Source organism: Tiliqua scincoides, chromosome 1 (genome assembly GCF_035046505.1).
Source record: "Tiliqua scincoides isolate rTilSci1 chromosome 1, rTilSci1.hap2, whole genome shotgun sequence".
NCBI lineage: Eukaryota > Metazoa > Chordata > Lepidosauria > Squamata > Scincidae > Tiliqua > Tiliqua scincoides.
In genome coordinates, this window is record NC_089821.1 from 112,234,275 (window position 1) to 112,249,110 (window position 14,836).

General features: G+C 38.2%; 1 protein-coding gene across 3 annotated transcripts in view; it reads right to left on the reverse strand.

Moving 5' to 3' along the window:
• The window catches only part of NCKAP1 (NCK associated protein 1), a 72,427-nt gene that overhangs the window by 39,657 nt on the left and 17,934 nt on the right, over positions 1-14,836 (reverse strand). The window contains exons 2-8 of one of the 3 annotated variants that reach the window (XM_066620734.1): positions 14,402-14,456; positions 7,013-7,099; positions 6,667-6,723; positions 4,692-4,834; positions 4,509-4,599; positions 2,720-2,857; positions 836-884 (exon numbers count right to left, since the gene is read on the reverse strand). In XM_066620734.1, coding sequence (XP_066476831.1) covers positions 836-884; positions 2,720-2,857; positions 4,509-4,599; positions 4,692-4,834; positions 6,667-6,723; positions 7,013-7,099; positions 14,402-14,456 — 620 coding nt within the window. Of the gene's footprint in view, positions 1-835; positions 885-2,719; positions 2,858-4,508; positions 4,600-4,691; positions 4,835-6,666; positions 6,724-7,012; positions 7,106-14,401; positions 14,457-14,836 lie in introns of all 3 variants that reach the window. The other 2 variants (XM_066619869.1, XM_066619036.1) reach the window with 2 other exon arrangements.

Below are 14,836 nucleotides of genomic sequence, written 5' to 3' on the forward strand. Positions count from 1 at the left end.
GAAAAAGGTTAAAACTGCTGCTTTACGTATTTGTCTTAACATATATGAATAGGCTAAAATAACTACTTCAGGAAACAATTAACACAGCAAATGAAAGAATAAAATGTGGGAAAATCCTGAAAATAAATTTTTAGCACAGCAGGTTTGCAATTTTCATTTTACAAAACTTGTGCTTAACGTTTATCCAATTAAACTCAATAGAATATCAAAAGTGCTTAACTTTGGCTAAACTATGTCCTGAGTCTATGGTATGGCTAGCTAAAGAGTACGCATTTGCACATTCTGTAGATCTTATACAGAATTGCAGATTGAATAGATGCAGAAACAGATGTGCTACATCAGGTGAGGTCAGGACTGGTGAAGATACAGAACTGAACATGATGCACACTGCATGTCTCTTAACTAGGGATACTTCATTTACCAGCCTTTCCTCCCTTACAGCCCACCTCAACCATTAACCTCAAGTTAAGACCAATGATGTCACCACTATTAACACTTCCTATTAACAGGGCTTCCTATTGACTAGAATCTGAAAATGTTTGAAGAGTGTTAAAGATCTTGCTTAAGAGCAAACCTCGATTAGAATTAAACATAGTTAACACTTACACCAATGTAAATGCTAACCACTGTTCTAGCCAGCAGCAGGATCTGAACACGATTAGACTGGAAGTAGGTTACTGAATGCTCCTGCTCTTAACTGCTTCTGCCCCTTTAACTATGGTGGTCATGACTACAATGGGCACTGTTGCATTTGCCCTAAGTGGGTCTATTATATATGCAAACAGCTGAAAAGAAACTGCAACTTATACTTCACTATAAGAAGTTGTAAACTCACAGATAATCCATTTCTCCATTGTATCTAGAGAGAGGTATTCACAAGGCATCTGTTTGAAAAAAAAAGTCATCAGAAAGTGACACAATCTAGTTAATTACAGGAGCTCTGTGTCCAATATTAAACAAGGCAAATGGAATGATGCAAAGCAACATAAATTGGAATTGATGGCTTCTGACCCATGAAGTACCATAAGGTTCTATTCTGTACCTCTTCACGTTAGTTTTTACATGAAACTACTGGGAAACCATCTAAGGGTTTTGAGGTGGGCGTCAACAATTAGCAGATGACACCCAGTATTCTCTTTCACCAAATGCTTGGAAAGCAGAAGAAGCCTTTGAGTGGTGCTGGAGATCAGTAGGAGTTTGTACAAGGGCAAACAAACGGAAATTAAATCTGGTAAAACAGAGGTCCTCTTGGTTTGGAAACCTGCAATGCAGGTATTGGATCAGCAACCTGTTCCTCCTGCTGAAGGAACAGGTCTGCAGCTTGCAGGACATTCTGGATTCATCATTGTTTCTGGATGCCCAGTCAGTAGCAATGGATAGTCTGTTAGGGCACATTGGGATTAAATTTTAATCCAAATTATGCTTGTTTTAATCGTTTTTGGTTTGCTAGCCACCTTGTGTAGCAGAAAGGCAGAAATTTCACATATGACAGTGATGTCATCCCCAATATTCCAGAGGCACTGCCACGCACGCATGGAAGAGAGCTGCATAGCAGTGCAAAGCATTAGAAGAAATACTGTTCTTGGCTAATAACTATTAAGATAATTTCATTAAAAAGAAAGACATAATCTGCTCATCTCCCGTTGGGCTTTGTGGGACACATTTCCTCAATACTGCCTAACTGATGACTGATTAACAGCACAAGTGGTGCCTCCTTATCACAGAGGTTCTGTTCCCATACCCCCCATGGATAAGAAAAAACATAAATAATGAAAGCCGCAGTTTTCTGACCCACCTGAGCTATGAAAGTGACCGGAGCCTTGCTGCGGTCATGTCCCAAGCTGTTCTGAATCTCGGGAGAGGTCACTTGCAGATTTTCCGAAGCTCAGAAAGCCACCCAGAGCCTTTTTTCTGGCAACTTCCGGTTTCCACAGAAACCAGAGGTCACTGCAAAAAAGGCTCGGGGGGGGGCGTTCTGTACCCCAAAGAGGCTGCAAACAATAGTGCACAGCCTCTCAGAGGCTTAAAAAACCTCCCAGATGCAACCAGAACAAGGTTCCAGTCACATCCTGGAGGTCTTCAGAGAATGACAACCAACAGAATTCACACTAATTATAGCAACTTGCAGGCATAGCTCTCATACCAAAGTATCAGTTCTCACAAATGTTGTCTCCTTGTATGTGCCACCTGGTCATGAGTCTAGCAGGGTTCTAACATGTTCCTAACATGCTCACACAGAAACTACCATACCTATGGAACAGCCATACTGAATGCTTGATACAAAATGATTTCCTTCCTTTGCTTCAGATGTTTAAAAACTATTCAAAATAATTGGTGTCAGGTAAAATGGAATTGCTCCAGACATTTCCTGCAATGTTTACAAGGAGTGTGCAGAGCCCACATGCCCAGAGTACAGCTCAGAAGGAAGGCTGCTCCATGCCCACTGAACAAACAATTATGCATAATTTTTCCAACTTTCATTTGGAATTAACTAAGAACTAGAGTGGAAGGTATGTGTTATAGCATCATCTTAAGCTGCAGTGTGCAAATTTTATACTGTCCCAAAAAGGCATTAAAGAAATGTATAAACCACAAAATGTTAAATAAGTTGGGATAAAAACAAAAACATCAGAAATAATATAGTCTGAAAATTTTACAGACACAATGTTTGCGTGGTCAGTAAAGTATCACAGAATTGGATCAATGGAAAATATCATACCGTGTCTGACTGTGCAGGATTAAGCATTGTGCTGGGGGCACTGATGAGGCTCAATAGCTGTGCATTTCTCCATTGATCAGCAGAGAGATTTCGCCGAGGGTAGACCATCTGGAGTGAGATTAGGGCATCTGAAAGAGCCTAACACAAATACCAGCAGTAAATACAGAGAAGCTGTTTTCAACAATTGGGTATTTAACCACAATTACAATTTAGCACTTTATTAGCCATAAGATACTGGCAATCTATTCACTTATCAGAGTGACCTTTCTGGGTCTTGTGGCATTATATTGGGTTTCCCTGATTTGTGCCAGCTAAACAGCTGGCACAGATCCAATGAGCCCCATAGGGCAGGCTGGGGCTTCACCCAGCATAGGGGGATAATCAGCATAGGGGGATAATACATCCCATTATCCTGAGCAGATCTCCAGCCTTTTACAAACCTATGCCAGTGCAGTTTGGAGATGGGAAGTCCAATCCTTTCAACTTTGAATAGATCCCAACAATAAACCATCAAAATAGATTTTGAGCATTTATCCAACTCTGTATATGAAAGTTACTATATTTGCATAAACACAATAATGATGACCCAAAAAATTTCTTCACCTACTTCCCCTACTTGCTAACATGCCAAGCAAAGCCAAGCATATCTGTAGAGGTTGGCAATCACTCAGACTGCACTGAGAGGCCCATCTACCAAACTACATACCAACTACAAGGAACTTCTGCTTCCCACTTAAGTACCCACATATGGTATAACATCCAATGAGGTGTTCAAATTATTGACAATATCAATGATGCTTACAAATAAGCTTAAAATGCTGGGTGTAAATAACCTGTTTGCATCATTTTGCTCACAAAGACAAACTGGTTACTATGTTTGTAAAAAATAATAAAAAATGAATTGTTTTCTTCTAAACCTGTACTCTTTTAAATAAACTTTTTCTTCTTTAAATCTGTAGATACAGATGTCCAGTTATAGAGAGGAAATATAAATAAGCCATATAAATTATTGTTGTAAATTATCATTACTACAAAACACTGTACATTTTAACCCATTTCTGCCCAGCCCACAGGAGTACACATTTGATCTCTGTTGTATATATGCAACATTGGACAGGAATAGCTAAACAAGTACTACAAAAATGATAAACATGGAAGAGATGAAAACAGTAGAGGCTTCCATAAGAATGCCTTCTTATCAATGGAAAATGCCACTAAGAATCCTTCATTTACTATAATTCACTGGGGTTAATTTGCATGCATTGAGCTGCTGATTCTTTCTTAAGCCAAAACCCTTGTTTGATGATCTAGCTCTTAATGCAAAAATAAAACTTAGAAATCCAAATTAAAACACACACACACACACACAAAATTTGTAGTAAATGTGACACGTTATCTTCTCCCAACAAGACAATAAGGATAAAATGCTGTTCTAGTGAAATAATGACCACCATGTGTACTTGTAGAATTGGTAGGGGAAGCAGAACTATATTTTAACATATTTGTGTAACACTGTTGCTTCACAATCTACACACAATATTTGAGTACTGAAGTGCTAAAGAGCAATGTCAATCGATATTTCGGTTGCTTATTCATTCACAAAACAGTCTTTTTCAACCTTTGTCAAGAAGGGCTAGAAAAAGCTTTATCAGCTTATGTGAATGCACTAAAATGAACAATTAATTATTTTAAGATGACAGAGGAAATGCTGGTTTTAAACTGTTTAGCCTAGGTTTTATTAAAAAATTACACATACATACTTTCAAAAAGTATAAATATTCATACATACTTTACTATGTGGTACAAATTCCTCCATCATCTTCTTCAAAGGATTCTCATAATCCACAATCATCTGGCCAAGTCGTGGGTATTCCCTATCACTAAATAAAGCAACAAATATGATTAAGGAAAAGGTGTTTCTGAACATGCTAATCCTTCTCAAAAGTCTATCAGTGTGTAATGTATTTTTTACCTTGCTCCATGGGTCATTTCATGAGCATAATTATACAATCCTATGATTGCCTTCCGTTCTTCAATCCGAGACAGCAAAATCATTAGTGTTGTGTAGGTGATAATTAAATCTAAGTAGTTCTTCGTTAAATCAAAGTTTACAGTCTAGAAATAAGAGAGTTTACATTACAACGTGTTTATGATGACTGAAACTGAGTGATCAAACCAATAATAAATTTCTGTCCGGTCCACAGGTGTACATATTTGGTCTCTGTTATGTAAATGCAACGTTGAGCAGAAATGGCTTAACGCAGGCATTCTAACATATTGCTTTATCAGCTTCAGGTTCTAATCTCTCATATATTTTATGAATTTAAAGGGTCATCTTTTGCTCGATGGACCATCAGCACATTTTAAATGTATGGAAAACATTAATGGATCTTCATAAATTACTTTTATCTGTTATACAATATTCTATATGGCAGGGCTTTTCAGTGTGTGGGCACTGGCCTCTGCCCCCTTAAGGGATGGGGGCAACCAGGAGGCAGGGAGGAGGCAGCAGTGCAATCCCCAGGATTGTGCTGCTCAGGGGGACTGCAGGGGCTTGGCTACATGTGCCCGAGACTCCTGCAGCCTCCCAGGGGTGTGGTGAGCCCTGCATGACCTTCTGCAAGGCTCCCCCCAGCTTTGAAAGCAAAAGTGGAGCAATTGTGCCCCACCTCTGCTAAAGCAGAAGTGGAGCACAATCGCTCCACTTTCACTTCTGAAGCTGCAGGGAACCCTGCAGAAGGTCGCATAGGACACCCCGAACCCCCAGGAGGCTGCAGGAGGCTCAGGTAAGTGTACCCAAGCCCCTGCAGCCCCCGAGCGGCAGGATCCTGGAGACTGCGCCACTGCCTTCCTCCCACCCTGCTGCCTCCCCCTGCCCCCACAAGAACTTAGAGTTGCTCAAACTCTCCCTGAAAGTTTGAAAACCGCTGCTATATTGTATGAAAATGTATAACAGGTTAAATTAGCTTTTCAGAATTTTCACATATGGGGTTGGTACATATATAAAGGACCTATTTTATTATAGGGTGGCCCTCATTACCTGCCCTCATTACCTCCCGGAACCCCCGCGTATACCAAAATCTGGGATGTTTAAATCCATGGATTTGGGTACCCCAAAGCCTCCGAACCCAGCTCTGGTCAGGTCTAGAGGGCCTTCTAAGGCCTTCAGAGAGCCAAAAAGCACAAGGAATGTGCTCAGAGGAATGGGGAGACGACATGTGGCCCTCCTGGCCCTCAGAAGGCTCTCTGGACCCAATCTGAGCACAGTTCCGAACTGGGTTTGGAAGGCAACAGGTGGTCTACCCTGTGGGTTTGGAACCTGCCGATATTCAAATCCTTGGGAACTGATTCTGCAGCTACCGAGGGCAGCCTGTATTATTATTATTAAGATGTATTTATTGCTTTACAACACAAAAAGTTCACAAAATCATTGACTCAATAAAATGGTTCTCTGTCCCAAAAGGAATTAAAATTAAAAAAAAGACTCGAGAGACATCAGCAAAGGGAACTAGAAAAGATGCTCTGCTAAGGTGAACAGATGCTCTCCCCTTGCTAGATATAAGAGGTGCACAACTTTTATAAGGTGTCACTTTGCCCAGTTAGCACGGAATAAATGGTCAGATAACTGGAATTTCTTCATCACTGCTTCAAGAACTACTTTTTGTTGAAAAGCAGTATAATAAATATACTTAATAATAAATAGGAAGCAGGCTACAGGATCTACCATCACTGAAGTAGCTCATCCAGTTCACAATGCAATTTGGGAATAAATGGAGGTTAAAACTAACTAGGATTCCTATTGAGTTTCATGTCCTACATAGGGAACCATGTTTAAATGTAAATGTCCAAATTAAATGTAAAAGGGTTCATTTTATCTGGTTAACTAATGTTTTTTATCCTAGCTTCAATGACTTCACAGAACCATTAAAAATTCTTTGCAAACTTACAATATCAAAGAAGACTTGGCAAACATCAATGGTGTTCAGCAGCTCACAGACATGGTCCTTTGAAACAAAACAAAAAGGAAATCGGATTACTTACTAGAAATTTTTACCTGAAAATTATTTTCTGAATTTAAAAAGTCACCAACAAAAGCAATACAAATTTTATAAACACAAATTATGATTCATTTTCTTAGGGTAGAAAGCAGTTAATTTTGAGAACTATATAGTTGAAGTCAAAGCTAGAAATTAAAAACTTCACATTTCACATATGAATTTGCATTTTATAAGAATTTCTTGTGACATTCTATCAAAGTCTGCAAAAGTTAATCTGGCACTAATAATTTCTTACCTTAAATTCCATAACATCAACGAATGTGAAGTAATACAATGCCAGATTCTTCAGAATCTCCGATTTTTCTTTCTGCAGCTGAGCAAGCTGTTGCTGTAAATTAAACACACAAATATACTATACAGTTCCTGGAAACAAATGTATAGTTTTCAGAAACCAAAGAGTCATATTTGCAAGAAGCAGGTAAAATTAGGTTTTCCACAGGATCATAAGTTTATTAATGTTCTCTAATACCAAGGATGTGTGTTAGTGCACAAATAAAAAATAAAATCAACCAAAGAGGGCACAGTCCTTCTCCCCTCAAGCACAATGGAATGCTCCTTCCTATTAATATAAGTACTTAGCAGTCAGTTGCCTTTTGCCTTAAATTTCCCATTTCCCCTTCCAGACCTTCCTACCCAACCTGAGCCAGTGCCAGAGAGTGAGGTTAGATGGGGAACAAGAAGCTAGACAACCTACTGTTCCAGTTCAAGCAAATGTCAGCACAGTGTAGAGCACACATGCTTCTGCATCAATAAAAGGCTGGGAGGAAGAAAAGAAGGTGTCCTATGCAATCTTTCCATACCTATCAGGAGGGACGGTGCCCATATTTGACAACTGCTCATCCCTCTAATAAGCATTAGCTAACAACTAATTAGTAAACATTAGTACCAAAGTTATTTAGAAGCACTAGAGACAAAGAAAATGTTAAGAGTTTTTGTTATACGAGTAATTAGCGAAAGCAAAACCATTAATGAGCACAAATCAGCATGATGAAAATAAGGACAGATTTCTTGAGGTGGGAAAAGAAGTGACAGCAGAGTTTACAAGTTTTACTACAGAAAAACAATACGCTTTAAATTCAGAACTTACCAAAAAGAATATCCAGGCAAAGCCACGTTAAGCATGCAAAATAAAATATAGATACAAACATAAAATACAGTACCCAGTCCCATATAACACAATATACATTAAAAACACAAGCAACAAAAGAAACAAAGATGAGAAAGAAGCAAGAGGCTAGCATGTTAGACACTGGTGAGGAAATGGAAGAGAAAAACATAGATACAAGAATATTTAGAGGACATAAAAGGATATTTTCACACCATATTTTCCAGCAATGTTCAAATGTGTTATTCCTGAAGAATGCAAACTAACCAGTGGGAAGAAGAATGTTATTCAAGAACTAGTAGAAGGACATCTGCATAAAAAGAACATCTTCCTTCAACTTTCCATATCAGTAGTAGTATCAGTAGTAGTAGTAAAACAATTTCTTATGCATTTCTTAATACACACAGTTTTACAGTACTGTGTTGTTGTTATTATTATTATTATTATTATTAACATCATATTTCTTCTGACACCACCATAGAATTGCCAATTTCATGGACAATATCAGATGCCAAAGATTATACCCTTCTGAACTACAAAAACTATTATTTTGGGTTCCATATTCAATATTACAAACGTGAATTTAAGTCCCTTCATTACTAATTTCAGCTCCACATATTTGAGTGAGGAGGTTGGGATCCCCTGCCTACTGAGAAAAAAAACCCCAAATTTTCTCCATCTTTTTTTTTATGCTATGTTGGTGTAGCCCTTCATATCCACCATATATAAATTCACATACTATCCACACTAAATCTCAATAGTAAACAGAAAGCTTTCAGTACAAAATACAGGGCTGACCTCATTACCTACAAAGGTTTCATTCCCAGAAACCCCAGGATACCAAAATCCAGAGCTGTACAATATCATCATACAGCTTGTGTTGAATCTCTTCTCATCCTGGCTAAAAACCTTGCTGCTTACTGAATTGCTATGATACTTGAATGTTCAAAAGCTTCTAGGAACAGAGGTTGCCAAACCTCAACTCATAAGTCACATATGGCTCTTTGATGTATGACTTGAGGAAATTGGCTGAGCTCTTGGTTGCATCACAATTAATATAAAAGGGAAATACAATTTTTTCAAGCTTTGCAATTATTTATCGGATATAAACTGAGAGTCCACCAAATTAAAATGTAAGTTTAATGTTCATGTTTACTGTATGTGGCTCTTACACTAAGCAAGTTTGCCTACCCCTAGTTCTAGATGTTAAAAACAAAAAAGTATCCGCAACAGAATGTTGGTAGTCTAATCAAGATCTCCTCAAAGTTTCAGATAGGAGTTGTTCCCAGCCCTGAGGATGCCAGGGATCGAACTAGCAGCCTCTGCATACCAAATACAGGTCCAGCATTTTTCCTTGGATTTGGGACCTGTGGATTCAAGTAATGGCGGATTCCAAATCTGTAGTGGAGATTTGAACCTGAGCTCCTGGATGAGACTTGAGGTGTTCTCTGGTCACATCCAGGAGGCTTTCTGAAGCCTGTAGAGGCTGTGTGCGGCCTCTATAGGCCTTAGAACATTTCCAGACATGTCTGAAAGTCATTGTGGACCAGACCCACATATTTGCTTATCTAGGTTTTGGTATCCATGTGGGGTCTGGGAAAGAATCCCCTGTAGATACTGACGTCCGAGAGTCTGTGCTCTATCACTGAACTATGGTTCCATTTTATAAGAATTTTTTGCCCTTCCACATACAGTCAATCTGGTACATACAGGGCAGTAAATAACTGACCCTTGTCATATTATTTTTCAATCATATGTGCATGCATTGTAAGTGTGAAAAATATCAATACCAGCAAGTCCTCATTTAAGATTGTTTCATTATAACATTGATGAAAAAAAGATTCCTCACTATCTGTGTGGCCACTATCTCTGTGGAGCTTGCATGTTCTCCTCACGCCTATGTTGGTTGGTTTTCTCTGGCCTGGAAAGCTCACATTTATTTTGATGTTTAAGACTAGAAGTGTTTGGGTCTTTATTTAGAAGTTAAGTGATGTTTTTGTGACCAGAAATAAGCTATAGGAATTTAATTCTTGTTTATGTATATCAATTAGCCTACAGGAAAACTGATTTTGTTATAAGTCGTTTTGCTTAAAGTTGCAGTTTTCAAGAACCTATTGACAACTTTAAGCAAGGACATGCTGTAGTTCCATTCCGGAGAAGAGGGGGAAAGAAGGAAAAAAATCTGATGAACAGACATTGACAGAGCTTTATCACACTTTAATGGAGAAGTTAAAGGGGATAAAAGAGGAATTAATTAACATTAATGGAGTACAACTCACCTGTGTCCGAACACAATTGCCTCATCACTCCATTCTTCTACACTGATTCACACAATGCTGAAACCATCCCCAACCCTCTTGATATGCATGACCATTGCCAAAAAGGGATAATATAAATTCTGGTATGCTCTTACAATTATTCTGATATACTCAGGTTAGAATAAAGTCCCACCAATACAAAACCCTTTGTTTACCTCCTCTGCCCATTACCAATCAACCTGTCTTACAATTTTGAAAATGCATGCTTCATTTGGAAATATTATACAAGAGCTGGAACATCTAGGTCTTTAAATCATTAAAAAGGGAAACTTATTAATATCTCCCATTTTCAGTGTCAAGATAGAGAGCTCTAAGGATCTCTGACAGAAATAATCTTTCAAAGCTACACCATGGCTTGTACTGACAAAGAGTTTTATTTCTAAACACAATCATTTTTATACTTCCCCAATGCTTATTTGCGAACACACTAGTATAGTCAGTAATGTGAATTCAAATTTAAGCAAGTATTCATACTCTATTCCTGAACCAATGTTACTGACTTATGACAACCCTTATATATACTAATTCTAAAACTCCTTCAAACAGGATGACACATTGCTTTTCAAACTAAAAAACAACCAAGATAGAACATGGAGTCTGATGCTCAAAATAAAGAATTAACACCAGAATGCCTGTCAATTCAACAGTCAATTACCACCAGCTAACCATGTATATCACAGTTGTCAAATGTTCCATAAACAATCTTGCGCAACCTTCCTTTTCTAATTGATTCATGAAGTCATCTGCTAACAATGACAAGAGCATGTCCCATGCTCCCTAAACTCTGGAAGAGGGGGTTCGCGTATATCTACACACCTCTCACATTTAGAAGACATCATGGCTTGCAATCCATGGCTATCCAGAACTTGCACTATTTCCCTCCAAGTCATCTAGCCTGGATCTTTAGAGTTACAAGAAATGTTCTAAAAAAGCCCATTAGCAGGCTTAGACTGAGGGCTGTCTTTAAATAAATAAATTCACTCTATTAAACTAGTGAGCACTTCAGCCTTATCCGAGTGTGTTGGTGGCCAAAGAGCAATTGCTTGTTTCACATGAAGTTATGATCCACTGTCATCTTGCAAAAGAGAGTACAGGGCAGTCAGAACCAGCGTGACAAAATGAGATTTTGAATAATGTTAGTAAGATCATCAGACTGAACTGCGAAGATGTAGCTCAACAATCTCAAATCACCACCTGTTTCAACTCTCTCATAAATTGAGATAGTATTAAATTACACTTTTCTCCAAAAGGCAATTGTGAAAATGCTCAAGGTGACAAATGCTCAGTTTTCAAACCTCAAACCTTCCATTAGATAAGCACTTTCACTTCTCAAATCTTCCACTAAGCACAGTGTTTCTGAATTAAACATTGGTAGCAACCAGAGAATATTGGAGAAGTTTCCAAAAGTGTTCAAGTTTACAGTTTCTTCCACCTGTAAGCAGCCTAGATATTAATTTATGACATCAAAATTAAATGACTATTTCTACTGCTGCTGTCAGGAGTATAATTCAGCAGATATACAGGTTGAGTCTTGTTATTTGCAAGGGTTCAGTTTCCAGAACTCATGTGGATGGCAAAAATCACATTAAAGCAAATACATTTTAAAAACAGTGACCCTTTCCTATGCAACTTAAAAACAGCCTTGCTGACCTTTGTGATGTAAGATAAGAGTCACTAGGCAGACGATCTGTCAAACAGTCTCTCTCCGGGCGCTTAGAAAGGCTTCACTCTCAGTCAGCGACCCCTCCCTTCACGAACGCGAAGTAATTATCTTTCTTTCACATGCTGGGGGGTGGGGAAGGAGGGGTGGTTTGCCTTGGAGTGAAGCTGCGCTAAGTGCCTGGAGAGAGAATGATTGATGGGTTGTCAGCCTGCTGCCCTCTATCACATTAAGGAGGCAATTATTAAACAACTTTTTTCCTTTAATTTAAAGGGCCCTTCTCATCGCATTGAGATAAAACCGCAGGTAAAAAAATCAACAGATAATTAGGTTATACCTGTAGCGGCAAATGACATAGTGGTACACAGGATACTAAGGAAAGCACTATGAGAGATTCAGAACCACACTAATCTTTAGCCACACATATACAAGACTGCTTTTCAAAACCATACTATTTCTTCCAATATAGTTAAGCAGAACAATACAAGACACTTATGGTATTGCTGTGCCTTCCTTGACTTTTCATTCCACTAAAAATAAGTAAAACACAGCACAAATTAGGGCTAGCATGCCAACCAACTCCAGCTCTTACAACTGCATGAACAGAAAACAGCTTCCTGATCCCAACCTTCTTTTCCAAAGCCCCTGAAAAGCTACTGCTGAGGCTCAGGAGTCTCTCAGTGACATGTCACAGGGTTGCAACAGAAGAGGGAAATAATTGGAAGCTGTGACAGGAAATGTGAATGGAGGTGCTCCACTGGCAACTCCCCTTTAAGCTTCTGATTATTCTCCCCACCCCTGCAATCCTCCTCTGTGCCACTGATGAAGGTCCCCCAACCCTCAACAGCAGCTTTTCAGGAATTTAGAAAAAGAAACATGGAGTCAAAAGACAGTTTCTGCATGTAAGCATCAATGAAGATGCTAGAAATCTAGTGAAGCCTTTTTAAAATAGATGAAAATGAGCCATTTTTAAAATTAACACACTGTTTCCCCTGCCCTCATCCACATACAGACTTGGAAACATGTTAAGACTGATGACCATAATTTCACTAGCAGATAATTTTGTCTTACTAGCAATAGCTACAGCAAAATACAACTGTTAGGTTTAAGCCTAGTCATATGAACACACAAATATGCAATTAGTAAAAAAAACACAAAATCACATACAAAAGCTAACAACCATCATAGTCTACTAATCTTATAACACAACATCTAGCCAAAGTTACAGTCCCTTTACAGTCCCACTTTTATTGGAACTTTACTTTACAGTCCCACTTTTACTGGAAAAGTTTTGCGTGTACTTAGATCTCTACTATTTAACTACACAGTAGAAGGACTGCTATTAGGATGATGATGAATATTTATATGCCGCTTTTCAATAGGCGTAGTTCACAATGCACTATGTAATCACCAAAGTGCTATGTACACTTCAGGAATTTCTCAATGTCATTTTATTTAGAAACTTTCACAGATGTATTTAATAGTCTAATATCCCATCAATTTAGGAATCAATGCTGATGTCACAATTATGACATTTAATAAATCAGTTTTATTCATCTCTCACTTACATACTTTATTAATAACTAGTAAAAAAGCAGTCAAGACAATACTATGGTCTTATTCACAAAAGCAACAAAAAACTCAAGAGAACATGAGCTCCTATCAAGCTTTCTTCTCAAGAGAATTTTACCTAACTGAAACTATAATAAAAATTAGCAGGTCTTATTACAAGCCATACCTGCCAATTATGCAGAGAGGGCATTTTAGTAACTCATAGAACTCTTGCTACAATACTGAAATTTGTTTTTAACCTACAATATGAACAGCTTGTCTGATAAGTTCTAAAATAAGCCTTTAAAACCCTAAGAAAGTTTTATTAGCTCTCATCTAAAAGTTAGTCACTTTAAATTTATATTGAACTTCTCATGTGCTTTATTTATAGGACACACTCCCACATTTTCATTTCATCAAAACATTAATAAGCAAAGCAAAAATTGTAAATTATGTCTCAAATTACTGAAACACTGATCACTAATATATTTAGACCGTATCCTTCTGAAACTGAGGGTCCAATCCTATCCAATTTTCTAGTGCCAAAGCAGCAGCAATGCAGCCTTGAGGTGACAGAACAAATGTTTCCTTACATTGAGGAGGCCCCCGTGGCTGCCTACCACCACCACAGGATGCAGTGCACAGCTGCATCGGTGCTAGAAATTTGGATAGGATTAGACCCTAAATCATGAGTTGGAGTTTTAGTGCCACTTACATAATAGTGGGTTTTGTAAAATATCTTTGCTTATTTAAAAAGGAAACAGAATTTAAAACGCTGATAGTGCTTGAAGTTTGATAATCAACAGGTGACACTAAAATAGATATTTTTAAGGCTAATAAAGGCTTTTAAAGGGTAATTTTTAAAGGCATATAAAGACTGTAAAAGAGGGAAGTTTGTTGAAAAACCAAAGCTTAGTATTTGCATTAGAAACTGGAATTCTCAAGCATTCATGCAAACTGTTGCATGCAGTGAACATGCAAGCCCATTACCTGCCTCCCCTTTCCACCTCTGAGAAGAAAAACAAACATGTAAGAACATCTTCCCCTAAATTTCCATAAGACAGAAATGAAAGTCAGCTCAGGCAGAGTTTTCTAAACTCCCATCCGAATTCAACGAAGGGTCTACACTGCTTTTAAAAGAGTGTGTGCCAATTTATTCAAGAGTATATAAGACAATGCAGGAGGAACATCACCAAACCAAGTAAACCAAAGAAACATAGAGACATAGGGCACAATCCTAACCAGGTCTACTCAGAAGTAACTCCTATTTTGTTCAGTGGGGCTTACTCTCGGGAAAGTGTGGTTAGGACTGCAGCCATAGAAAGCTGCACAACATAACCATTAGGTTAAGTTATTCCCTTCTTCCAATCTTTTGCAAATATACCAAACCAACTTGTTTCCACACTGATTCAACAAGGACTGTAA